At 44.4% G+C, this 27,936-nt stretch overlaps 1 protein-coding gene and 1 long non-coding RNA gene across 2 annotated transcripts in view; one reads left to right on the top strand and one right to left on the bottom strand.

Annotated features, from left to right (window-relative positions):
• The window catches only part of LOC132865813 (uncharacterized), a 116,311-nt gene that overhangs the window by 75,486 nt on the left and 12,889 nt on the right, over positions 1–27,936 (top strand). The window contains exon 12 of the mRNA XM_060898314.1: positions 19,909–20,004. Within this exon, the coding sequence (XP_060754297.1) occupies positions 19,909–20,004 (96 nt within the window). The remainder of the gene's footprint in view (positions 1–19,908; positions 20,005–27,936) is intronic.
• Positions 223–27,435, bottom strand: LOC132866414 (uncharacterized). The gene is made up of 4 exons (XR_009650564.1): positions 27,158–27,435; positions 848–935; positions 515–726; positions 223–409 (listed from the first exon to the last, which is right to left on the bottom strand). It is a non-coding gene; the product is annotated as an uncharacterized LOC132866414 (long non-coding RNA).

Genomic DNA, 27,936 nt, shown 5'->3' with positions numbered 1-27,936 from the left:
TTCTTTTTCCTTTCCTATTTTATATATCTGTTTTATATGATCTACTATAATAAATAACTGAAAAGACAACTGCTAAGCATTCTGAAGTGTTTATTAGAAGTTTCCATTACAATTTGGCATCCCTGGGTGGGCCCTATGCATCTGATCCATGGATGACAGGACACTCCCAAGGCTACGGTGCGGAGCTGAGAACTCGGACGAGAGACCAGACCGTCAGGGCTCACCGAACCAGTAAGTGATAACTTTGCATTCTTGTGTAAAGAAATTAGTGGAAACAGTATTTAAAGACTGATATAAGAGATGGACAGAGATTGTCCCAGTCAAGGAAAACTGATATACGGTAAGAGACAGACAGAAGTTTGTCCGAGCCCAGGAGGACTGCTAAGCTGTGGTACCATCAATATGTTTGCTGAAATGGATAAAACACAATTTTGAGACAATAAACCATGAGTAGTTTATTGGGTTGTGTAAGAGAAAATCTGCCTAAGTGACGACTGGGTAATGGCTCACCTACTTGAGAGAGGGAAGTACGGGTGCGTGTTTCGATGGATTCACGTTCAACGATTCGTAACTGGGAAAGAATTGAATCTTGCTCCCTTTGTTCTATGTGAACAACTGGCCCGTCATAGGAACAGGATAGAGAGGTTCGATCACGAAGTCGCCAAGACACACCGGTATGCATGCAAAATATTGATGAATTAACAGAGTACTGTCCTCCTCCAAATTCTGAAACAGAGAAATAGATTTTGTACACATGCATGAGTTGTCTTTGAGGTTGTTGTGCTAAATGATACCTACTTTAGTTTAAAGCAAATGTCAGATAAATTGTTTACTAATAAGGACATACCTAAAGGATTATTGTGTCGCATTTTTGGACATAGTCCAACTTGTTCTTCTTGTGATCCTGATAAAAACTCAGCCATTGTTGTCATAACCTATTGATATAACAGTGTACAATGGGGAACAGAAACGGTAAGTTAGGGAAAGAAAAGAAAAAAGCAAGTAAGCCTGAGGCTACATGTGCTATAATAAGAATTGGCTGTTCCTATGACAGCCCAAACATCTAGTTTATGAAAACCTTGTATGGCGAGGATTGCTTAGCACAGATTGATATATGGGTGTGGCAGAGGGGGCATGGTCAAGCGCCGGTCTGTGACAGGAGGGTGGAGTCAGGGAAGGTAAGTGGCAGAATCACTACACCTGAGAGCAATTAACCTGTTTGTGTGTCTTCCCAGTGACCGCGCCCTATATAAGGAGGGAGAGCAGAGAGCAAGGGAGCTCTCCCTGGAACCAGACGCCGAGTGTGTGTGTGTCTGTAAAAGTGAATCATACAGTTGTTAGACTGAAAAGTGTGACAATAAAGCGGATTGTCAGCCTGAGCTCTGTCCTGCCGTCTTCTGTGCTCTGCCCATACATAAGAACTGCTACAGTGGTGCCGAAACCCGGGATCTGGAGCACAGAACGCCGAACCACCCCATGGAGTCTTCCCCGTTCGCCGACCTGGTCCACGCCCTCACCACGGCCCAGCAAAGCCAGCAGCAGGTGCTCGTCATGCTCCATAAGGAGCAGGAGCAGCGCTTCGAGGCCCTGGTGTTGGCCCAGCAAGAGGACCGACAGGCGTTCCGGCACCTCCTCGCGTCGGCGGGGACAATCGACGCTTCCATTGCGGGCCCGTCCCCCCTCACCCTGACAAAGATGGGCCTGCAGGATGACCCCAAGGCTTTCATCACGCTTTTTGAGCAAGTCGCGGAGACCTCGGGGTGGCCGATGGATCAGCGCGCGGCGCGCCTCCTCCCCCTGCTAACGGGGGAGGCGCAGTTGGCCGCGCTACAGCTCCCCGCTGACCGCCGGCTGGCCTACATGGACCTTCGCTGGGCCATCCTCCAGCGCGTGGGGCGCACCCCTGAACAACAGCACCAGCGCTTCCGCGCTCTGCGCTTGGAGGAAGTCGGCCGCCCGTTCACGTTTGGCCAGCAACTCCGGAACGCCTGCTGGCGGTGGCTGAGGGCCAACAACCGCGACGCCGAGGAGATCATCGATCAGGTGGTGCTGGAGCAGTTCATCGCGCGCTTGCCCACAGGAACCACGGAGTGGGTCCAGTGCCACCGCCCGGCGTCGCTGGATCAGGCCATCGAGCTGGCGGAGGACCATTTGGCGGCTGTTCCGGCAGCAGGACAGCAGACAGCCTCTTCTCTTCTCTTCTCTTCTCTTCTCTTCTCTCTCTCTCTCTCTCTCCCCCTCCTTCTGTGTCCCGTCCTTGCCCCATTCCCCCACCGCGGAGGCGGGGGCCGGCACCACCCCAGCCGGCCCGCCGCACCCGCGGTGCCCTCCCGTTCCGCCCTTCTGTGTCTGTCTCCCCCCCCCCAGGTGAGTGAGCCCCAGAACACCGGTGCAGAGAGGAAGCCCGGGCCGGTTTGCCGGCGCGGCGGGGAACCGGTCCACCTCCAACAGCAGTGCACGGCAATGGAGGTGGGCACGGTGGTTCGGATCCCCGACATGCCAGAAGCCGCCCTCGATCGGGCCGGAGCGTATCACATACCGGTGTGTAGGTATCATGCCACCATCTTGTGTCAGAACTACAATTCCCAGGCAACTTCCGCGTGACCTACGTCACACGTGGGCGGGATCACCTATGTCAGTCTGCCATGCACGCATAAATCCAAGCGGAAGCTCCGCCATGTTGTCTCTCGCGTCCGGTTTTCAAGGAGTCTGGACGCATAAAGGGATGCTCTCCACCCAAAAAGACGTCTTCTTTCTTGCAAGATCCATCACTCAGCGCGATTTTCTTTCTTACCCTTGGCAAAGGTAAACTCTAGAGTCGTGCGATCTTTAAACTCAACCTGAGTTACAACCGGTTTACTTGTATTAGAAGTGACGTCACGACTGCAGCCCAGGCAGTTAAAAGTTAAGAAGCGATTGAATCCTTTTTAACTCAAAAGCGCTGTGCATCTTATTCTGATCAGAGACTTTTCCTCACGAACGCTGAGGTTCGGACCAAGAATCCTCTGCTTTCCACAGGAACCACCCAAGTGCTCCGCTGGACCCGAAAGTTTTCTACGCCTCCATCACGAGCGGCTCACGTGCTCCCACGGCGAGGCCCGAAACTACACCGGCGAATAGTTCTTCATATCTTGCTAAAGGCAGGATTAAGTAAGATTTTGGCATTTGGGCATAATTAAGATAGTCTTAGGAATTTGCTTTTATTTGAAATAGTGTGAATTTAAACCCAGGTTTATCTGTTACACTTAGACACGCAGCGTGTTGATTTATTTTGGTTCTGTGTTCTCTCAATTTGTTTTAATAGGCTGCGCATGCTTCTCTCTTTCTCTTATTCTGACTAACACTAATTTCCTTATCATACATTTTGACCTTATCAAGGTTTCAGTGAGTTTGGTAACGTTATGAGTGTGGAATCTTTTTGTTACTGAGAAACCACGTGCTCAACAGGCCTGACCAGGCCTGATACACTTTAGATAGCTTCCCTTTGTCTTTAGCTACCTCGTGCTCAGTAGGCCTCACCAGGCCTAACAAACACACACTTTAGCTAGGCCAACACACACAACACAAACACACTAGCAACACAAGGCTAATCTAGGCCTCCACCACGTGTAGTTAGCTACACGAGGCTAAACACATGGTCAAGTCCCACACACACACAAGCACACATTAGCAACAGAGCTAATCCTTTGTTCTATTTAGATAACATTCTTTTGTTTTAGCTAGCAACAAGCTAGGCCATACACACACACCACACATGTATATACACACCTCACTGCTTGTATATATTGATTTATTCTTTTTATCTTTGTTATAATAAATTCATTTATTAAACAAACTGTGTTTATTTGTGTGAATGATATGAAGTCCCCAATCTTCCTTGAATTCAAAAGGGTGCATATAAAAGTTATGTAATGTGGTAAGTGATCGTAATAATTTGGAAATATACCATAATTTAGCTGTTTGATAATTTATTATTAAGCACCAGGATTAATGGTATGATTCACTAAATGATTCATTGAACGATTCACTAAATGATTCATTGAACGATTCACTAAATGATTCAGTAAACGATTCATTGAATGAGACTAATTCTATGGTATGATTCAATTAAAATGAGTCAAAGTAAACGATTCAATGGGATTGATTCGTTTCAATTATTAATCTTCAAATTTAATGAGACTGATTTAACGAGATTGATCACTTAATTTCAATAATTAGCTGATTGCACCCACAGGTGAGTATCCAAGGGGATACATATCAGGCGTTGGTGGATTCTGGTTGTAATCAAACCTCAATTCACCAAAGCCTGGTTCAAAACGAGGCATTGGGGGGAGCACAGGGGGTGAAGGTGTTGTGTGTGCATGGGGATGTTCACAGATACCCTTTGGTGTCAGTCCACATTTTTTTCCAAGGGGAAAAATTTATAGTGAAGGCGGCGGTTAATCCTCGCCTTACCCACTCTTTGATTTTGGGGACTGATTGGCCGGGATTTCGGGGTTTGTTGTCGCGCTTAGTAGAGAGTGGGTCCTGCCATTTAGCCGGGGGAGGTCCCGGTGTCGCTTTGGCAGGAGCAGCTGTCACAGAGCCGTCTACGTCATCTCCGTGTCAGAGTGAGGAGCCGCCGGCCCCTCCTCTCTCTCTCGGGGAATCCCTCGCGGATTTCCCGTTAGAACAATCGCAAGACGAGACTCTGCGACATGCGTTTGACCAAGTGAGAGTAATCGATGGTCAAACGTTCCCGCCGAACGCCACCCCGTCCTTCCCCTATTTCTCTATTATGAAGGATAGATTATAGCGAGTGATGCAGGACACTCAGACGAAAGAGCAAATCACGCAGCTTTTAATTCCAAAGAGCCGCCGGGAATTGGTATTCCAGGCGGCTCACTTTAATCCCATGGCTGGACACCTAGGGCAGGACAAGACACTAGCCCGAATAATGGCCCGATTCTGTTGGCCAGGGATTCGCGGCGATGTTCATAGGTGGTGTACGGCATGCCGCGAATGCCAGTTAGTAAATCCAGCGGCCATTCCAAAAGTGCCTTTGCGCCCTCTTCCATTGATTGAGACCCCGTTTGAGAGAATTGGGATGGATCTCGTTGGGCCATTAGATCAGTCAACACGAGGGTACCGCTTTATATTAGTTCTGGTGGACTATGCAACGCGATATCCGGAAGCAGTGCCTCTGCGCAATATCTCAGCACGCAGTATTGTGGAGGCACTCTTCCGCGTTATCTCCCGAGTCGGAATCCCGAACTCCCGAATTTATGTCACGGACACTGTGCGAACTGTATGGGTTATTGGGGATTAAGCCGATCCGCACCAGTGTGTATCACCCACAAACGGACGGTTTAGTGGAACGGTTCAACCGCACCCTCCAAAATATCATTAAAAAATTCATAAGTGAGGACGCACGTAATTGGGATAAGTGGCTCAAGCCCTTGTTGTTCTCAGTGCGAGAGGTTCCCCAAGCCTCCATGGGGTTCTCCCCGTTCGAATTATTATATGGGCATAAGCCACGCGGCATCCTAGACGTGCTGTGGGAAAATTGGGAGGAGGGACCTTCACAAAGTAAAAACGAAATTAAATACGTTATGGACCTGCGTGCCAAACTCCACACACTCACCCACCTAACCCAGGAGAATTTGCGGCAGGCCCAGGAACGGCAAGCCCGTCTGTACAACAAGGGTACGCGCCTTAGAGAGTTCACCCAGGGAGATAAAGTACTCGTACTGTTGCCCACTTCGAGCTCCAAATTGATCGCCAAGTGGCAAGGTCCCTTTGAGGTCACACGGCGCGTCGGGGACGTCGACTACGAGGTGAGGCGAACGGACAGGGGTGGGGCGCTACAAATTTACCACCTCAATCTCCTTAAACTCTGGAAGAAGGAGGTCCCCGTGGTGTTGGTGTCGGTGGTTCCGGAGAAGGCGGAGCTGGGGCCGGAGGTTCAAAAAGGGGCAATGACATCACATACCCCTCTGGTCCCCTGTGGAGACCACCTCTCCCCGACCCAGCTCACAGAGGTCGCCCAGTTGCAGACCGAGTTTTCGGATGTGTTCTCGCCCCTGCCCGGTCACACTAACCTCATAGAGCACCACATAGAGACGCCCCCGGGGGTAGTAGTGCGTAGCCGCCCTTACAGACTACCCGAACACAAAAAAGGGTGGTTCGGGAAGAACTTGAGACCATGCTCGAAATGGGCATCGTCGAGGAGTCCCACGGTGACTGGAGCAGCCCGGTGGTCTTGGTACCCAAGGCCGACGGGTCGGTCCGGTTCTGTGTGGACTACAGAAAAGTCAACGCGGTGTCTAAATTCGACGCGTACCCAATGCCTCATATTGATGAGTTGCTCGATCGACTCGGCACTGCTTGCTTTTATTCGACGCTGGATTTGACGAAGGGATATTGGCAGATCCCCTTGACTCCACTATCCTGAGAAAAAACGTTCTTTTCCACACCGTTTGGTGTGGAATCAATTCGTCACTCTTCCGTTTGGGCTGTTTGGGGTGCCCGCTACGTTTCAGCGGCTGATGGACAGAGTCCTCCGCCCTCATGCCACTTATGCGGCCGCTTATCTAGATGACATCTGAGGGCCGTCCTTAGGTGGCTGAGGTGAGCGGGGCTCACAGCCAACCCAAAGAAGTGTGCGATTGGGCAGGTGGAAGTACGGTATTTGGGCTTCCACTTGGGCAACGGGCAGGTGCGTCCCCAAATTAATAAGACGGCAGCAATTGCGGCCTGTCCGAGGCCCAAGAACAAAAAGGGGGTGAGACAGTTCCTGGGGCTGGCTGGCTATTACCGTAGGTTTATACCTAATTATTCGGATGTCACCAGCCCGCTGACTGATCTCACTAAAAAGGGGGCACGAGATCCGGTCCGGTGGACGGAGCAATGCCAGTGGGCTTTTTCTGAGGTAAAGGCTGCACTGTGTGGGGGGGCCACTTTTACACTCCCCTGACTTTTCTCTCCCCTTTACGTTGCAGACCGATGCATTGGACAGAGGGCTGGGGGCAGTTTTGTCCCAGGAGGTGGAGGGGGAGGACCGCCCCGTCCTGTACATCAGCAGGAAGCTGTCGGTGCGTGAGGGGCGCTACAGCACCATAGAGAGTGTCTGGCCATCAAGTGGGTGGTCCTCGCCCTCCGGTACTACCTGCTGGGGCACCCTTTCACCCTCTGTTCGGACCACGCGCCCCTCCAGTGGCTGCACCGCATGAAGGATGCCAACGCGCGGATCATCCATTGGTATCTGGCACTCCAACCCTTCAATTTCAAGGTGGTCCACAGGCCGGGGGCACAGGAGGTATGTGGCAGCGGGGGCGTGGTCAAGCACCGGTCTGTGACAGGAGGGCGGAGTCAGGGAAGGTAAGTGGCAGAATCACTACACCTGAGAGCAATTAACCTGTTTGTGTGTCTTCCCAGTGACCGCGCCCTATATAAGGAGGGAGAGCAGAGAGCAAGGGAGCTCTCCCTGGAACCAGACACCGAGTGTGTGTGTGTGTGTGTGTGTGTGTGTGTGTGTGTGTGTGTGTGTGTGTGTGTGTGTAAAAGTGAATCATACAGTTGTTAGACTGAAAAGTGTGACAATAAAGCGGATTGTCAGTCTGAGCTCTGTCCTGCCGTCTTCTGTGCTCTGCCCATACATAAGAACTGCTACAATGGGTAAAGGACTTAGGATTCCCTGAGAAGGGCAGTTTTAGTCCCAGGCAGATAGAACAGTTAGAAGAAAAGTTGAAAGGGAAGGAAAAAGAAGAGTCTGCAGATAATGTTAAGTTCTTAGGGGACTGGAGGGTGTTTTCTGCATGGAAAGAAGAAACACTTAAGAGAGAGTACAAAAGAGAGAAACGACAGGCAGGGCTCTCACCCTCTTCTCAGTGATTGAAATTTCAGATGGGCCCTGATCTGGAGTCTGCCCCACCACCCCGACACACACTGCCTCCTCAGCAAGGCGGAGCATCACTCCCACAAGTGCCTCACCCACAGAAAGGGGGAGAAGTCGAGACCAAAAAAAAAACTGAGCCTCTGGAATCTCTCCCAGCCTACCAGCCGCCTCCAGCATCAGCGCCTCTCCTCGCTTCTCCGTCACACATGAGATCCGGTCTTGCATATGGCGATGGAAGAGACACCCTCCTGGACCTGACCACATGCTCACCAGTGGGTCCACAAGGCCGTAACCTAAAGTCTGAAGTCCTTCATCTTCCAATGGTGGAAGTGGCTGGAGCTGACAGAATGCTTCTAGTCCACAGACCCTGGATGACAACTGACATGAAGGAAAGCATGGCTTCTCTTCCCAATGTGAGAGAGGTAGGAGGAAAGAGATTTGGTAACGAACTGTTGATGTTTTGCAGAGAATTCCGACCGACCACCTATGAACTTCGCCACCTACTCATGACCAAGATGGGTATAGATTGGAGCAAGGTTTCCAGAGAGCAGCCAGAAGCTGAGCAGCGGATGACAATAGTGAGTATAGAAATACCCTCACTGCTCTCTGTGCTCGTCTGATCGAAGCTTTTCCCTTGAACATAGACATTACTAAGATCAGTATGTCTAAGCAAGAAGATTTTGAAGTGGTGTCAGCGTTTCTCGCCCGTCTCACCGCCACGCATGAGAAACACAGTGGCCTGACCAGACCTGTGACCCTGGCTGGAGTGGAAGGCACTCCTGAGGTCTGGGAAGCACACCTGCGGAACAGTTTCATGAACGGTCTGATTCCAGCCGTGGCCAAGTCAGTAAAGCAGCTCTGTCTCCTGTGGGAAACCGCCAGTCTCACCAAGATCGAGCAGTACACTGTGCATGCAGAAAGGCTGATGAAAGAGAAGGAGAAGACAAAGTCAACAAAAAGAGACCAAGACCTACATGCCGCCACTCTCACCTCTTCTCCAGACTGCTCAGCCTGGTCAAAGAGGAAGAGGTCGAGGTAGGGGCCAAGGCAGGATGACCTGGGGTGACCCATCCTGGATAAAAGGCGCAACCTGCTACAACTGCAATCAGAAGGGACACATTGCTTGAGATTGTCTCCACAGTAGCAAAGTACAGCAATGCAGACTGACGGGCGGACTCCAGGAACGGGCCCCACACAGAGAACAGGGGAAGTAACACACACACACACACACACACACACACACACACACACACCTGATGATACACATACACATAGACAGGAACATTCACATAACGTTAAACACATTAGTAGCAGCACCTGCATGCAACAGCAAGACTACACAGAAACGCCCGATACACCAGTCCAGATAGGTAGACCTGAAGTTGCATTAAGTTTGTTAAAATACACAACTACTCCCTTCTATGCCCCTCACTGTATGTGGGCATGTGTTGATTTTTTTTTTGGTAGATTCTGGAGCGGGACACTCAGTCATACAACATGGGGTACTTCCAGTAGACCCACCGCTCAGCTCAAATTAAATTCAGATGATGGGCATCTCAGGATGACCTGTAACCAAAACTTTCTCAGTCAACCTCCCATGTAAAAGCGAGGGAGGAATAGTTACATCCCACTCATTCCTCATCTCACATACATGTCCAGTAAATTTGTTAGCACATGATTTAATGTGCACATTAGAGTAAATCTCACGTCCACTTCAGATGGACTAACTATTTAAGTAAGTGAAATGTGCAGTGTGCAGTATGGTCTTGGAAGCCCCCTGTATGTGTATTTCTGGTGGCTCTGCTCAGATCAACTCGCACAAACTCCCAAACACCTTGTACAGCTCACACACTTGAACACCTCATCAGTTGACACAGATTATATGAAAGAGGAAGATTTGCATTGCACAGCACATGTTCACCAAGGGCAAGATGTCGAGTTTGAAAAGACTTGGTTTGCAGACCCCCACTCACGTGAAAGATTGACCCTCAAAACTACATATTGGTCTAAACATTATTGCCCTGTGCAGGTCCATTTTACTCGTTGTTCAAACAGCTGCATCAGTGTTCATTGCAGTGTTCTCAAACATGTAATGCGCGGCCTCGTGTCAGAGGACTCTGAGGTCGGCTGCTGCCAGCATGATTTCTTTGACATCGTTAATTCTATACCCCATGTCTCATTAGCAAAGCCATGAGCCGCCCATTGGAAAGACGTGGGAAATGGGTCAAGAAGTGTGCAGTCAATGGCAATGAATGGTCCCAAAACAGAGGACCCTAGTGTGTTGTTCTGCCAAAAGCTTGGGGTCTACAAGCAAAGTCATGCTATGTGTATGTATGTTAAGCGCAGCGTAATATTAGCCACTGATGACCAGGGTCCTGGGGACTCTGGCCATAGTGGCCTGTTTGTCTCTGTTTCCACAGGCATAACTCCAGCAGAGGTGCACCCCAAATTGGCGAGAGTTCCAAATTCCATTTGGGCGAAGGGTAAACATGATGTAGTCCTAATAAAGAATGCTGAACCAGTGGTGATCACCCCCAAATCAGATTTCAGGCCTAAACAGACCCAGTACCCATTCAAACCAGAAGCAATCGCAGGTATAAGACTGGTCTTTGATTCGTTGCTGAAGGCAGGTGTAATTGTCCCTTGCCAGGACTATCCAGTGCACACTCCTATTTTTCCAGTTAAGAAGGCAAGAAAACCATCCCAGCCCGATGAGTGGAGGTTTGTCTAAGATCTGCAAGCAGTCATGCTATGGTTGTTCAGTGCACACCTGACGTCCCCAAAGGGCACCCTGCAGACCACACCCAGTCTGGGATTGCCTGACCCCAATAAACCATTTTTTCAAACAGTAGATGAAAAGAAAGGTTACATGACCTCTGTTCTTTTGCAGAAGCACAGGGATAGATTAAGACCTGTAGCCTACTTCTCCAGCAAACTGGACCCAGTGGCGGCTGGACTTCCTGTTTGCCCGTGTGCAGTTGCTGCAGCTGAAAAGGCGGTAACTGCTTCCAGAAATATTGTGGGGTATTCTAACCTCACCCTTTTGATCCCACATGCTGTCTCCCTGCTTCTGTTGGAGAAAAAGACGTCACATTTGTCAGCACAGAGATGGTTAAAGTATAACATTGTCATACTTGATATGCCTAACATCATTGTGAAACGTTGACATGGAGGCGACTGAAGGATCCTCTAGCTTTGCCAAGTCGGGCCTGAATATCCTTTTGTACTCCATTGTCGACACTCATGACACTGCCTAAGTATGTAAAGTCTTCCACACACTCCAGAGGCTCTCCATCAATGCAAATTGGGGGCACTGTAGGTGTGTTAATGCACATTACTTGGGTCTTTTTTTTATTGATGTCCAGTCCAGTTTGTTTGGCATGTTCATTTAGTAGGCTGGTCTTTTCCTGGAGCTGGTTATGTATGGAAGCTAAGGCTGCGAGATCATCAGCAAAATCAAGGTCTTCGAGGAAGTTGTTTCCCACATCACCCAGTCAATCACAATTAGAAACAGGATGGGGGAGAGGATGCATCCTTGCCTTACTCCAGAATTGACACTGAATGGTTCGCTCAAACTGTTTTCCAGAATTACACTACATTCAAAGTTTTCATAGAATTTCCCTATGATAGAAATGATTTTGGATGGTCTGCCGTATGTCCTTAAGATCTTCCACAGACTTTCCCGGTGAATGCTGTCAAATGCCTTTTTGAAGTCCATAAAGTTTATGAGTAGTGGGGCATTCCATTCTATACACTGTTCTATGACGTTTCGAAGGGCAAAGATCTGGTCTATACAACCTCTTCCTTTACGAAATCCTGCCTGTTCCTGTCTCAACTTGGTGTCAATGGCAGTATCAATTCTCTTAAGGAGAACTCTACAGAAGACCTTACTCGGAATGGATAGGAGCGTTATTCCTCGCCAGTTGTCACAATTGCTGAGGTCACCTTTCTTTTGAATTTTAAAGATAAGGCCCTTAGACCAATCATCCGGAATGGTTTCATGTTCCCAAATCTTTGCAAACAGATCTGTAAGTACAAGAGTGGCTGTGGCACAATCTGCTTTCAATAGCTATGCCTGTAGTGAGTCAATGCCAGGTACCTTACCATTCTTCATTGCCCTAATGGCTGCCTCTACCTCGGCCTGGGAAGGCGGGCTGCTGTCAATGGTGTCATCATCAGAGGGTTCAGAGTCTACGGGTTCGTCAGGGTCTGGTCTATTAAGTACCTCTTCAAAGTGCTGTACCCACCTTGCTGCTTGTTCCCTTTCAGTTGTTAACATTTTGCCCTGCTTATCTCTGATTGGAACAGAACTGGTGGTGTTTTGGTTACATAACCTTTTGGTGATCTTATACACTGTACTCAGTTCCCCCCTTGATGCAGCATTTTCAGCTTCACTGGCCAATTCCTCCACGAAGGCTCTCTTATCCCTACGAGCACTTCTCTTGACTTCTTTATCCTTTGCCCTATACTTGGCCTTTACATATTGTATCTTAGTCAGTGATGGGAATAACGGCGTTAGAATAAACGGCGTTACTAACGGCGTTACTTTTTTTAGTAACGAGTAATCTAACTAATTACTTTTTACATCGTTATAACGCCGTTCCCGTTACTTACAATAAAATACTATGCGTTACTTTATTAAAGCTGTTCTCATCTGGCACGCTGCTCGTTCAGCCTTTCTTTACTCTGCTTTAGTGTGGGGCGGGGAGACGCGAGACAACGGCACAGTAAGCCAATCAGAGTAGATTTGGACAACATATGTAGGTAGGCCACGCCTACTGCACTACTGCGCACGCTTTCAATCAGAAGACAGCGATGGCGAGCGGTCAGCCCAGCACTGCGCTTTCACACTGGAAATACAGCCATTACTTTTCATTACTTGAAATAAAAGGCAAGAGTGTTTACGTGCAATGCACATTATGTCGAGGAACAAAGCGTTTGTCCTCGTCAGTGGCCAGTAATTAGTAACAATTTTAATAACTACAAAAATATATTACATTCGATAGATGTCTTATCTCACATTGTCCCACAAAAATATTAATATAGTGTAGATAATGTTACTAACTGGTTCTGTTAAGTGTCCATTTCAGTCATTAAACACATTTAACATTCACTTTTATTATGATTACACTAATTGAATTTGATTTTTTTTTGGGGGGGGAACAAAATGTAACGGAATAATTACTTTCCCTGGTAATTAGTTACTTTTATGACAAAGTAACTCCGTTACTAACTCAGTTACTTTTTGGGAAAAGTAACTAGTAACTATAACTAATTACTTTTTGAAAGTAACGTGCCCAACACTGATCTTAGTACTGAGTAATTTACTTTTCATGTTCCTCCTGCAGAGATGCCTACCCCAAATTTTGAATTTCAGTATTCTTGAAAACATTTTTCAGTATTTTGGAATGACTTTCAGTAACATTAATTTATGCGCATTTCCATTATAAAGAGGTATATATACCAATATGTTTAACATTTAAATTATTAAAAAGAACTGTTTTGTGTGAATTGAATAAACAAAACGCGAGCAGCCATCTCAACTGAATTTCCACTCAACAAATTTCTAGAGCAGACAATATATCACATTTTTATAAATACAATAATGTTCCCTGTTTGCAGACATTACGGGTGACTACCAATCATTGGTATTGAATGTAACTCCTCAAAAGTATGATATTATATTGCCTGGCAAAATGTTCTACCTGTTAACGGATTCTAATAAAATTAAAAAAAAATTTCTTATTTCATGCCAAAGAGAGTCTGACATTGTTATCTTAACGTCCCAATATATAAATACTTCAGCATAATGCTTCAGAAGAGACATTGAATAAAATGACATTTATACTTGTATTTAAAACAGTGGAATGATCAATTTTTTTGCCACAATCCCAACAGCACTAATCATAAAATTCTGTTTTTGATCATACTACATGTACATTTGCACTTGCAACACTGAAAAGACTTTGAATTAAAGAAGTACAGCCAGTGTTTGATATTTCAGTGAATAAAAATCATACATGTAAAAAGAAACTGAATAAGTTTAACTCACATTTCATGGCACTAATTGGCAAGTTCAACTCCAAGCATAGGTCAACCATCACCGCTTCAGCACGTGTCACGTTCCGTGTCTTTTCATCCACAGATTTCATAAAAAACTGCTGGATACCCCCAGATTTACTTTCCGCCTGACTCGCCATTTCAGCATACTCCATATGTTTTTTTTGTAGTTGACATGCCGCGTGCAGTCATCGCGACCACCATGAGTGATGTTAATGTCAGTTCTACACAGTTTGCAGTGCGCATATCCATTGCCCTTTTGACTGGGTGTAATGCACGGCCATTCTACCGTATCGAAAATAGCGCGAACAAATGTGCGGAATCTGCGCATGTCACACACAGCATGTGTGGTTGTCGTAAAAATAAATAGCCTAGCCGTGAATCGCGCATGGATTGAAAAAGTTGCTTGGACATTTAAAAACAACTCACTGGAATTTTTTAAGACTTTATAATAATTCCGTACAGAATAACACTGTTTGCTGTAACATCGTATTTACGTAACTTTTTCGTACAAAATACGGCCAATCCGTACTAGTAGGCATCTCTGCTCCTGTCATCTATTTTGTTCCAAGTCTCTTGTGTTATCCACTCTTTGTCTTTCCTCTTTCTGAAGCCTAGGACACTTTTTGCCGTGTCTCTGTACACTGTCGTAATAGTGTCCCAGGTTGTTTCCACAACATCCTGGTCCTCTGTGTCTTCTAGGGCTATGAAGCGGTTTCTAAGTTCAATGGCAAACTCCTTCCTGATTTCGGGTACACGCAGTTTGCGGACGTCATATACTTTGCGTCTTTGTTTGGTGGGAGGTATTGCCCTTAGTTTCAACCTGACCTTGGCTACCACTAGGTGGTCATTGCCAACATCAGCCCCACGGTAGACTCTGACATCCAGGAGTGATCTCTGCCACTTCTTATTAATAATAATGTGATCAATTAGGACTTACAGTTTTTGAATGAGAAACCTGAAAGTAAGGAGAGGACAGGCGTGCTGCCCCATAGACTCCCGTTATACACGTGGCAGCGCTTTTACTGCAAAATCAGAAAAGTCACTTGTATTTAACTCGCTCTATTGTCCACATTTTTTACACTAGAGACAAAAAAATTACATCATTGTGTTCAGGAGACACTTGTGGCGCTCAATGTTAAATAATATTGTGAATATCTCCTTCCGTTTTCGTGTAAATCCCCGTTGTTTGGAGGGAGCACTCTGAGCAAATCCCTCCCTTTCTGTGTGCCTCTCTGCGTCTCTGTGCTCAGCGCGCGGGTGGGGGAGGGGATGCTCGCTCTCACACACACACACACACACAGGAGGGAGGGGCTGCTCCCTCTCAGACAGAGACAGGCCTGAAGCCTCATAGCAAGTCACACATTCACACAGTACAGCTCAACTCCTGCAACTGTGACTGCTGCACGCACTGCATCACTCTCACAATTTCCCACAAGGGAATTGTCTCTAGTTATTTATATTTGTATATGCAAATACCTAATTTAATTTATCTAGAAGTTTTTCTCTATTTCTATTCTCTGTTTATCCTGTAATGATGCTACTGGAATTTTAATTTCCCTGAGGGAATCCGCCCAAAGGGATCAATAAAGATCTGATCTGATCTGATCTGATCTGATCTGATCTGATCTCATCTGATCTCATCTCATCTCATCTCATCTCATCTCATCTCATGTGAAATAAGCCTAAACTGAGTGTAGGCTCTGTGGGTTTGACACAGATTCAACCACAGCCTCTCATACTTCCTTACAAAAACTCGGTACTCTCCCAATTTAGTTCTCACTCTCTTCCCCTAGACACTTCAACATGGAAGAGACCATTATACAGGGGTAGCACAACTCATCTCATCTCATCATCTCTAGCCGCTTTATCCTGTTCTACAGGGTCGCAGGCAAGCTGGAGCCTATCCCAGCTGACTACGGGCGAAAGGCGGGGTACACCCTGGACAAGTCGCCAGGTCATCACAGGGCGACACGGGTAGCACAACTGTTATATCTAAATAATCCAACTTTATTTCACTTAATCACTATGTTATTACATAGTGTTTTTTTTCCAAGACTTCCAAAAGTATTAATTATGACAAGAGAAATGTGTTGGTCAAAATAACACGATTATTAAACAATGACATACAAGCTGGAGTTTGACCACCCCTACAACTTTGATTTTACCAAGTGGAAGTGTCCAGGAGAAGTAAGCAGAGGGTTGAATTTGCTATTAAAAAAAAAACTGTAGATGACATTGTGTTCAGACTTCCTGTGGAAAAGTTTACCAGCAGCTGAAGAGCAAGACAAATCATTACACAATCATAAAACTGTTTCTTTAATCTTAAAATCAATTTTACTACCACAAAGCAAAATGTACTCTTTTAAATCAATTAAGTTCATGTTAGTTTTGTCTTTTGGAATTATTCACTCATAAAAATATTAGCTTTGCATAGTTATGATGATTCTTTTTTTTTCCTACATGAAGGTGTTTTTCAGGTCAGTTTTGTCCAAGCCTGCTTCTCGGCTCTTCAGCAACGCCCTTGTACATTTCCTGATTGAAACCAGGCACCTTCCCAATGCAGTTCTTACTCACTTCCCCTAGGCACTTCAACTCAGAAGAGTCCATTATGGAGGGGAGTACAGGTGTTATTTTTACACACCCTGACTCTATATTACTCAAAATAATGACTACAAGAGAACTTTAATTCATATGAATGTTTATCCAAAGTAGAAGAATAAATAAAGAAGAAAGCTCATGGGGCGAAATGACATGATTATCAAGCAATGTTGCACAAGCTGAAATTTGATTCCCCCTGCAACTTAGACTCTTCTAAGTAGAAGTGTCTAGGGGAAGTAAGTATAGGATTGAATTGAGTTGAGACCCTTGAATTGTATAAGATGTTTAACATGCTGTACAAACACACAAAAACCAGAAGTGGTCATGGAAACAGCACCAGTGAAATATACTGGTGAGTATATATGACAAATTCTTTAAAATAAGAATCATTGTAGGCCATTTCTTTAAAGCTAAAGATTAGATTGTCATAAAACATCTGTACTTCCTGTTTCTAAAAATCCAGCCAAAAAGTTTTATCTAAAATGGAACAAGTAATTTACCACTTTAATGATTTACGGATATGGAATTCCTTAAAAAACACTAAATAGTCTACAGTATTCTCTTTTAATGTCTCTGAATCTTATCAAAAATTTTTGCTCAGATATTCATTTTATTTTTGTACAAAAATGTATTTGTTGTGTATTTCTGTTGATCTGATCGAAAACAAAATCTGACTTTAAACTACAGGAACCCAGGATTTTGGTAACTGAAGCCAAAAATGTGCTTGGTATTTAGATTTTACATGGCTTGAAGAATTTGGTTCTTCATTTATTTACTTGCTATGAGAAATTGAAACCATGGAGTGCCTTGTGTTCACACTTCATGTGGAAAAATTTACCAGCAGCTGGAGACCTAAATAATTACACAGTCACAAAACTGTTTCTCTAATCTTAAAATCAATTTTACTACCTTACTTACTTACTTGGCACCCATTATGCCGACTGGCATGTAGGGCAGCAATGAAAGTCCTCCACTCCTGCCTGTTCTGGGCCAGCATCTGGATGGTACCCCGCATGTGCTGCCAGGTCTTCATCTCTCCCTCAGCTGTTCTGCAGCAAGTGTTCGTTAGCCTGCCTCGTTTCCTTTTGCCTTCGGGTGTCCAATGTAAAGCTGTTCTTGCAACATCATCCTGTTCTTTTCTAAGTCCGATCCACTTCCATCTTTTTCTCACAAGTATGGTACCCATGCTTTCTTGTTTGCATTTACGTAGCAGTTCCTCATTTGAAATCTTGTTTGGCCAGAATATTCTAAGAATTCTTTGTAAGCTCTTTGTGTGGAAGATGGATAATTTGTTAAGGTCATCTTCTGTCATTCTCCAGCATTCTGATATGTAAAAAAAGGTGGAAAGGATGCAACTCTGATATAATCTCAGTTTGGTCTTAATACTGTATTGCTGAGACTTCCAGACATTGTTGAGCATATTGAAGGGATAACTAGCTTTAGTGAGTCAATTCTTGATGTCTGTACCTGCTCCTCCATTGTTTGTGACAATGCTTCCCAGATAGATGAACTCATCTGGTGTTCGTAAAACTTTGCCGTTCACCTGGATTGGTAAGGGGTTTTGAGTGTTTAAAGTAATTTCTTCTGGCTGATCTTTAAGCCTATCTGCCAAGCCAATTCACTGAGGCAAGACAATTTCTCTTGCATATGTAGGTAAGTATGGGACAATAACACTAGATAGTCAGCAAAATCTAAGTCTTCCAGAAATGAGAAGAGAGTCCATCTTATGCCTCTGATTCTATCTTCTGTTGTTTGGGCATCACCCACTCAATGGCAAGGTTGAAGAGGAGTGCTGACATCAGGCACCCTTGTCTCACTCCTGTCTTCACTTCAATTTACTTCCATAAAGCATTACCAAATTCCCCAAATGCAGTCTTTTACATGCATTAATTTCACTTTAGATTCACACACAGTTTTTATTCTAGAATAATCTAATCATAGAAATTTGGACTTTTTTTAAATGGTCATAATGATTTTATTTCACTACATGAAGGTGTTTTTCACTTTAGTTTCAGTCCAAAACTGCTTCAAGGCTCTTCAACCACTGCCTCACACTTTTCCTGATTGAAACCAGGTACCTTCTCAATGCAGTTCTTACTCACTTCCCCTAGGCACTTCACCTCAGAATAGTCCATTATGCAGGGGAGCACAGCTGTTATTTTTAAACACTCTGACTTTATATTATTTAAAATAATGGCTGCAGTGGAACTTTACTTTTTGTATGTTTATCCAAAATAGAAGAATAAATAAAGAAGAAAGCTTATAGGGCAAAATAACATGATTACTAAACATTGTTGCATAAGATGAAATTTGATCCACCCCTGCAACTTGGACTCTCCTGTGTGGAAGTGTCTAGGGGAAGTAAGTATGGGATTGAATTAGGTTGAAAGCCTTGAATTGCACAAGATCTGCTATACAAACACACAAAAACCAGAAGTGATCATGGGAATATGTGAGTGTATAAAAGAACCTGCTTGTTTTGTTTTGTTTGTTTGGATAATTACGTCTTGCGTGGTTACATATATCTTAGGATTACACTGTTTTAAGGAAGTGCAAATCAATCTTTCATCACTTGTACATCGATGAGACGAGTATCGGCAAAGGGTCTGAAAAGGTTCACTAGTGTGACGTTTTGTGCAAGTCAACACATGGCTCTGGTTTGGTTTGCTCCAGCACAAAGTCACACCTTAAACCATTATAGGAACTGAAGTTCTGCATTGATCTATTTGCTATGAGAAAATGAAAACGAAGGAAATATGAGACAAATGTGTTCAGACTTGCACTGGGGAACTTTCCAACATGTCCACACACCATTACTTGACAGCAGCGGAGCATGTACCAGCATTTCACATTGTCTTCATGAAGAATAAGTAATGTGGTTTAGGTGTTTAGAATGGATACCATACCTTTTCAAATGCTAAGAAAATTCACAGATGCTTATTTAGAAGGTCAGAGAGTTTCAGAAAGTCATCTGTGTGAAAGTGTGTGATGTTTACAGGACTCTCTCTTCTGCTCTCTCTTCTCTCCACTGTCTTTGTTCCATTTGTAAGTTGGAGAGGAGAGCTGGTTGAGAGTTTCATTTCACTCCACAACTAAGGAACGAGAAGAGCAGGACCATGAATGTGGCTCCACACATGATTTCTATTTTATGGAAAGGTGAGAACTTAGTATTTCTGAAAATGTACAGTTAATTTATTACATTGCTGTTTTGTTCCTGTAGCTCTTTTCTCTTTCTGTTAAGTACTCCTCTACCTCCATTATTACAGCTGGAAATAAACAAGAAAAGCTAACTTTCACCACATTCCCATATGAGAATCAGGTTTGGTATCAGACATCTTTAGTGCTTAAAGATTCTGTGTTTGTGTGTTTAGTGACAGTGACCAAGGATCCCTGCCCTCCTTTGATGACCATCAGTCCATGGACACTCCCAACACTTTTAAAGGAAATATGTTCCTCCTTTCTATTCGGTAAGCAAACTTTATCCTGGCCTTTACTGACAAATAACAATATACAGGTGGTTGTTTTGTCATTACATATATCCATATGGTTTTGTACATTCTTGGAAGAAAAAAAGGGTTCTTTCTGGGGTCATTGGATGTTCTCAGCTTATGGTAACGGAACACTTTCTGATATGGAAACAATTTGTTATAGAGTTCTACATGCAGCATAAGGACTAGAGCAGAGGGACAACCAAAGACCCTGTAAAAGCCTTGCGTGCCCAATAAACTTGTGCCACTGAACTGCTGGAGTACACATTTTTTTAACGTCTGAAGATTTAAAGGTAGCCTGCCTTTTAGATCTTTCAAGTGTAGGTCATAAAAATAATTTTCCCAACACCCAATTATTTTTGTTTAGTGGACTGAAAGCTACTAAATTCGAATCACAGACTTCCAATATTATTAGTTTTTTAAAATAGAACAATTAATGAATTTAGAGCCACGTGGCCCTAAATTCTCTACTATTTTTTCCTGCTTCGCCATGACCCAATTCAAGATATGTCATGCATCACATGGTGGGCTTTCCCCGTTCACGCAAGGCATTGTGGGATACAAATTTGAAACAGGAGAGAAAAATGGAGGACGTGAGTGTGCAAATGAAAGACCGACTATAGTAACAGAAAGAACACGAGAAGAAAAGACGTTATGTTATATACAAAGGAAAGGAAATGCAGGACCAAACTAATAAATATCGGTGCTCAGCGAGCACCTCGGTGTGATCAGCTGTTCGTTTAGCGACAGAATGATGGAACTGTCAGTGCACGCTCAAAGGGAAACCTGTAGATGGCAGTAATGCAACACTGTGGATGCCAGCTGCTGTAAAACCCAAAAGAAAAAGGTGATAAACCTGCGCATGCGCACACAGACTTCCTCTGTCCACTTCACTGCGCAAAGCGAGCGATTTCATGCACGTTATTTGCTTTAATCCCCTCAAATTAAATAACTTCCCAGCCACAGAGTGGCCTGATATATATATATTTTTTTGAGAGAGAGTACAGAAATAAGCATATATCACAAAGACCACATTTCACAGGGAACTAAATTTCACTGATTTTATGAAATCGAAAGGCCGTCGAGCTTTAACTGGACTTCATGTATAGCCAGATTCACACTGTATGAAATTTTGTCATCAGAGAGAAAAAAAATTTGCACATTATTAAAATTGTTTGGTCATGAATAGAACTTGGTGGACTTAGAACATATACTGTTGGAAGATTTTGTGCCGCTGCAACCAAACATGGCTGATGACAAAGTTCTGTCAGTGTGAGAAAAATTATCACAGTGTGAGTGCTGTTACAACACTGTTCTCAAATCCACCGATAAGATGATGACCAATGATGAAACCAAACTCTTGGGGCAGCTATAAATACATCCATCCATTCTCTATACCGCTCATCCGTCACAGGCCCAGGGGGAAGCTGGAGCCAATCCCAGCTGACTTCAGGCAAGAGTCTTGGTATTTATATAATTCATAATTACATTCTAATTCAAATGTTTGATGATGGCAGAAGGAAGTTGGATGCTTCTGATGTTGACCACCAATCCAGGACAGAGGCACAACGAAACAATGTGAGACACAGAGAGGGGGCTTGCCCTTAAGTGTGCAAGTGTGTGGCTTAATCTATATTTTTGTGAATGAAAGGTTACTGAAAGTGTGTTAATTTTCTACAGGAAAAGGAAACTAATAGATCTTGCTTTAAGTCATGCTTGACGTTTCAGTCTGCACTACAAGCTCTGTTGCTGTCTTGTGCTCCATTCTCTAAGACCTCATTTCCTCACAGAGGTATTCCATTAAATTAACAAAGATTATCATTGTCAATATTAAACACGGCACATTTTTAATATTGGTGGTATATTGTTTCTGTTCTACATTTTCTTTATATGCATATATTTAATTAAATGCATATTTTGTTGGCTCTGAAGTTCATTTGAGTAAATTTACCAATTTTATGTAATTACTTCAACAGCGCGACGACAAATATTAGTCATTTATATTGATATTCTGTTTTGTTTTTGTGAACATGGGTCCTAAGATGAGGCTGATTGTGATGGACGTGTCTGCAGCAGGAAACTCCACCCTGAGTAGAAATGCTTTCAGAGCTGAAGAAATTTCTGCATCTGAGAAAGACGAGAGACAAACAGAACCTAAATGTTTAGCATGACTGACAAAATCGTCATGATTTATAACTGATCATGATCAGAAAGTCAATGTGTCCTCTCTTCATTCCTGCTAATTTTCAGACTAGGAGAGCCACAGTGGAGGATGAAGATGCCATAAGGTGGAGATTCAGGAGAACTTTGACGAAGAGGTTCTTCATGAGAGTGTTCAAGGACAGTAATCACATGGTGGAATAATGATTTGTTTTCATAATCTTGCACTTTCATTATTCATTTACAGACTTATGGGTGCGGAAATTGAGAGTCTATGACAGTCAGATGTAAGTGTTGCATGCTTTTATTTCACTGCTCCAAAGTCATTCATCCAAACTGGGGTCAAAACCAAAAATGATCACCTCAGGCGAAATCCATTAACATAAGCAAGAGCTAGAATTAATACCCAGAAGACAAGAACAACTTACATCAGGTTCAACAAGACTAGGAAGCTAAGGAATTTTATCACCATGAACTCAAACAATACATCTTAGATTTATAGTAAAACACGAGATACTATAAAAAATAAAAACATAAACCGACAAAAATATTGTGTATAAATGCAAATGTGATAAATACCAAAGACACTGGCTCTACTACAAAACAAGACACTGGAGAGAATAAGTTAAACACAATAGACAAACAGTGACCAAGTAAGAGGAAGAGCTGGAGCAGCAGCTGAGGACCAACAAAGAGTTAGAAGAAAGCTTTAGTGACCGAGAACACACTTTGTCACTGCTCACAGAACGTCTGAAGAAGCTGGAACCATCTGATGGGTAGAAATAAATGTGTGACCAGAAGAGAAAAGCACATGATGCACTATCCATCCATCCATCCATCCATCCATCCAGCCATTATCTGTAGCCACTTATCCTGTCCTACAGGGTCGCAGGAAAGCTGGAGCCGATCCCAGCTGACTATGGGTGAGAGGCGGGGTACATCGCCAGGTTATCGCAGGGCTGACACACAGAGACAAACAACCATTCACACTCACGTTCACACCTACGGTCAATTTAGAGCCACCAGTTAGCCTAACCTGCATGTCTTTGGATTGTGGGGGAAACCGGAGCACCTGGAGGAAACCCACACAGTAAAGCCCTCGCCGGCCACCGGGCTCAAACCCAGGACCTTCTTGCTGTGAGGCGACAGTGTTAACTACTACACCACCGCGCTGCCCATGATGCAATATTTTCATTAACAAAAGAACCTTGTATGATTTATTCCTGGGGGAAGAAAATCGGAGGGGAAAATATAGAACTGCATAAATATTCAAAAATCCAAGACAAACGAGAGAAGTAATAATGTTTTTTGTTCATGAATGTGGTTTGACAGGATTTTTGTTATAACCATGAAAACTATAACACTGTGTATGCTGTTGTCACCATAGCACATCACAGTGAAATATAACATTCTGTTTAAATAGACATTTGAAAGTGATGTGCTGAGATATGTTTTAAGTTTTGTTTTGTTGGGGGGGATTTCATGTTTGTTCAACAGAGATTTGAGTTCTGAGATTTGACTACAAGCATGACATGAGCTTAATATTGTAATCCATAATAAACTTTCATAATTCTATTAAACCTAAATGTTGTTCACTTGCACCAGTTAGTTTTCTGAATGAAACTTATTTTTATTTGTTCCAAATCTTTAAAGTCACCTCTGTTGGCCTTTATCTGGCTTTCACTAATCTTTAAAGGGGACATGTTATGCAAAACATTTTCAGTGCTTGTGCATGTAAATTTGGGTATCTGAAGCCTACCAAGCCACAAACTCTGAAACAAGACGACCCAGTCAGTTTCTTTCGTTCCGCCTGTTTCAGAAAACACGTGATTCAACAAGCCGTTCGGATTCGGCTCCACTTTCTATGTCACAAGTGGAGCTCATTAGAATGATCCGGCCCCCTCATCTGAGTGTCTCCACTCGTGGATTGAGAACTGTCTTTTTGAATAAATATTCATAAGGCAAGTGTTACCTGATTGTTCAATGGAAGAGGTGGGTGGGGTGAGCAGGGGCTCATTATCATTTAAAGGAACAGGCCGCTCTGGACAGGGCTGTTTAGACAGGGAGAGAAGGTGCTGTGGTGCAGGCCCGGCGCCAGGAACAGTTTACTAAGGGGGCAATTAGAAATCGCAAGGGGGCAAATATTTTTCATATAGTGTGTAGTAGTGATGGCGGTCTGATAACGTGTTTCAAACAATTAACCCGCGCCAACCACAAAACCACGGCCCCGAAGGTTGCTTTAGTACGGGAAAATCTCATCTCATTCATCTCATCTCATTATCTCTAGCCGCTTTATCCTTCTACAGGGCCGCAGGCAAGCTGGAGCCTATCCCAGCTGACTACGGGCGAAAGGCGGGGTACACCCTGGACAAGTCGCCAGGTCATCACAGGGCTGACACATAGACACAGACAACCATTCACATTCACACCTACGGTCAATTTAGTGTCACCAGTTAACCTAACCTGCATGTCTTTGGACTGTGGGGGAAACCGGAGCACCCGGAGGAAACCCACGCGGACACGGGGAGAACATGCAAACTCCACACAGAAAGGCCCTCGCCGGCCCTGGGGCTCGAACCCAGGACCTTCTTGCTGTGAGGCGACAGCGCTAACCACCACACCACCGTGCCGCCCTTACGGGAAAATCATGTGACATATTACCAGGGCAGTTGCGCTTTATCAACTCCCGTGCCCACCTGTTACCCCTCCCCTCCAATTTTCTCACAGACACATGTTACAACCGGAAAGATGCCAAACATAAAACACACACAAACCTACAGGAAAGTCCTTTAAATTTAAAATACATACAAATAGCTCCGCGGCATGAAAACAAAACGTCAATGCAAGTCTAAGGTACTTGGCTCGGCGGCCAAAATCATAATTTAAAAAAATCAACAGACCCCGCGGCTGCACCAGTAATAGCCTTCCTGACTCGCACCGAGTCAACGCTAACCACTTAATCTGTGATCCCAGTTTAGGCGTGTAGGGGACAAAACACTCTGAAGTGATGAATTTTCACCCCTGCTGCATGGGGGGGTGACATCAACGACACATATTCTTACGCTATTTGCGCACAAAGCGGACCATATATGAACACATACACCAACATAAACGGAGATAAACTTCGCCTACAAAGAAAGAAAATGGATTCACAATATTGTGATTGAATTCGTTTAATTCGGTTGGGGAAAGACTACTCCCATAAACTTGACTGCATATTACAGGATATTGCAGAGACAGTGCACTTGTAAGTGTACATGTAAAACCCCCGCCCGCACGACCTCTCCCCTTGTCCTTATCACAGGTCTGTGTGTGCGCGGCTGTGTCAGCATTTCACACATACACCCATAATAACAATTAAGAAAACAATTAAGTGATCTGAGTCTCCGTTGAGGGGGCGGGGCTGTAGCCACGAGGGGGCGACGCCCCCTTTCACCCCCCCCCACTGCGCCGGGCCTGCTGTGGTGTTTTATACTTGTGGTATTTTGATCAAAGCATGTCACAGAAATTTCATTAAGACCTCTGTGTCAACTTGTTGAAATGTGGTATGTCACGTTTAAGTCTAAAAAATATCCAACAAAAATGTGAAATGTTTTGATGATTTATTACATAAATAGCACAAATTTTCTCCTTGAAAATAAATGCGAAAATGTATAGTTCCCATACAAAAAAAAAAACCCACAGAAAAAGTGACAAAGTTTGAGAAAGTTTGAAACCTTAAGTATTCTAACAACTTCCTCCATTCAATCCATTCTAAACAATGAAGTTTGGTACACATTTGACATCTGTCCCTTTCTCCAATCAAGGATTCACACTGTATGTCAAGTTTATTTTATTTATTTGTATAGCGCTTTTAACAATAAACATTGTCGCAAAGCAGCTTTACAGAATTTGAACGACTTAAAACGTGAGCTAATTTTATCCCTAATCTATCCCCAATGATCAAGCCTGTGGCGACGGTGGCAAGGAAAAACTCCCTCAGACGACATGAGGAAGAAACCTCGAGAGGAACCAGACTCAAAAGGGAACCCATCCTCATTTGGGCAACAACAGACAGCATGACTATAACATTAACAGTTTAACATGAAAACAGTTTCGTTGATGTTGTAACTCTTCATTGATGGAAACTTGAGTGCAAAACTGTTCATGACAACTGCAGTCCTAAAGTTAGCAAGTCAACTGCTTTTTTTTTTCTTTTTTTGTTTCCGGTTGAGAGTACGTCGTGCGCGTTCTGGCTGCTGCTTCTCACCAGAGCTTTTTTTTTTTATTTTATTTCTTTTTCTATTTTTTTTCTGTGTGTTTGTGTAGTTTGATGTCTGTTTGAGTGTTTTGTCCGCCGGTTGTGGTGTAGCTCCGGACCCAGTTTTGGGCGTTGGTTCCCTCCAGGCCTTGGTTCACCGTGGGCGATGCCTGTGCTCCCAGCTATGGACTGCAGTGAGCTCGCTGCTCATTTTACATCGTGGTTGTCCAGCGCTCTGCACTTTAACGCTTGGCGTGATGTTCCGAGCGATGTTGCTCGGTGGCATCGCGGCGGCTGTGCAGGCGGTTTGGGACACACCAGCGCTCTGCGTGGCGGAGCTTCTCTGCTCGCTTTGTGGATCCATGGCGTGGTGTTCGAGTGATGTTGCTGATGGCGTCACGGCGGCGGTGCTGGAGATGTGGGACTTGTTTTCGTGCGCCTTTTGGTGGGACTGTGGCTGCTACACCACGGGAATTACATCCTGACCCCTACTTGGTGGACTTTTTACTTTTTATTTATTTATTTATTTATTTTATTTTTTATTATCTTTTTATTCATTTATTTTTCTTTCCTTGTCTATAATTGTAAAGCGTCCTTGGGTTTTTTGAAAGGCGCTATATAAATCTAACTTATTATTATTATTATTATTATTATTATTATTATAACTGGAGTCCTCAGCCATAAAAGCATTACTGTAAGAGTCCAGAGCATCCTCCAATGTGTAACCCTCACCTGTCCTCACGGGGCCGTCCTCCACAGGAGCGATGCGATAAAACTCCAACCAGACACAGGGCACAAGGATGGATCAAGCAGGTCCGAGGGGCAGAAGAGGCCAGCATCTCAATCCCAGGACCAACATGTAACTCAGAGGGACAGATTGGGGGGGGAGGGAGAGAGAGAAAACACAGGTTGTTAGGTATGCCCTAAAAATGACACAAGTATTAAATCTGTGTGGTAGGCTCGCAGAGACGAGAGTCTTGACATCAGGGATAATACACAACAATGGTATGTTAATATGGTTAAAAAATATCATGACCTGCTCTGGCTGGATGCTTGATTGGGTGATGGGAGCACACTCCTCAGCAATGATGGGATGCAGATGGGACCCTTAGGCCTGGCCAAGACAATTCAGTTACATTTCACCAGGTCTGGGACATGCAACAGAATGTCTGACGGCCGACTCCCTGCAGGCTACGATAGCCAGTCGAGGTCTCCACCCTCTCCACCAAAAGATTTCCTGTTGACTCCATGTAACTCAGAGGGACAGATTTTTTTGAGGGGGGAGAGGGAAAGAAAACACAGGTTGTTAGATATGCCCAATGTTACCTGAATAAGTAGGAACAGTATGCATATTGCACTGAGTACAAGCAGGGACTCCGGCAAAACTAACTATGACAGCATAACTAAAAGGGGAGAGCCAGAAGGTAACACAGGCATGAGGGGCCCCGGGACATAAAGCAGCAGCCACTACACCCAGTGGTCGAGTTGTAAAATCAAACCAGGGGGGATGG

The sequence above is a fragment of the Neoarius graeffei genome, chromosome 18 (genome assembly GCF_027579695.1).
Source record: "Neoarius graeffei isolate fNeoGra1 chromosome 18, fNeoGra1.pri, whole genome shotgun sequence".
NCBI lineage: Eukaryota > Metazoa > Chordata > Actinopteri > Siluriformes > Ariidae > Neoarius > Neoarius graeffei.
The sequence above is the reverse complement of the archived record's forward strand: the minus strand, read 5'-3'. Positions and strand labels throughout refer to the sequence as shown.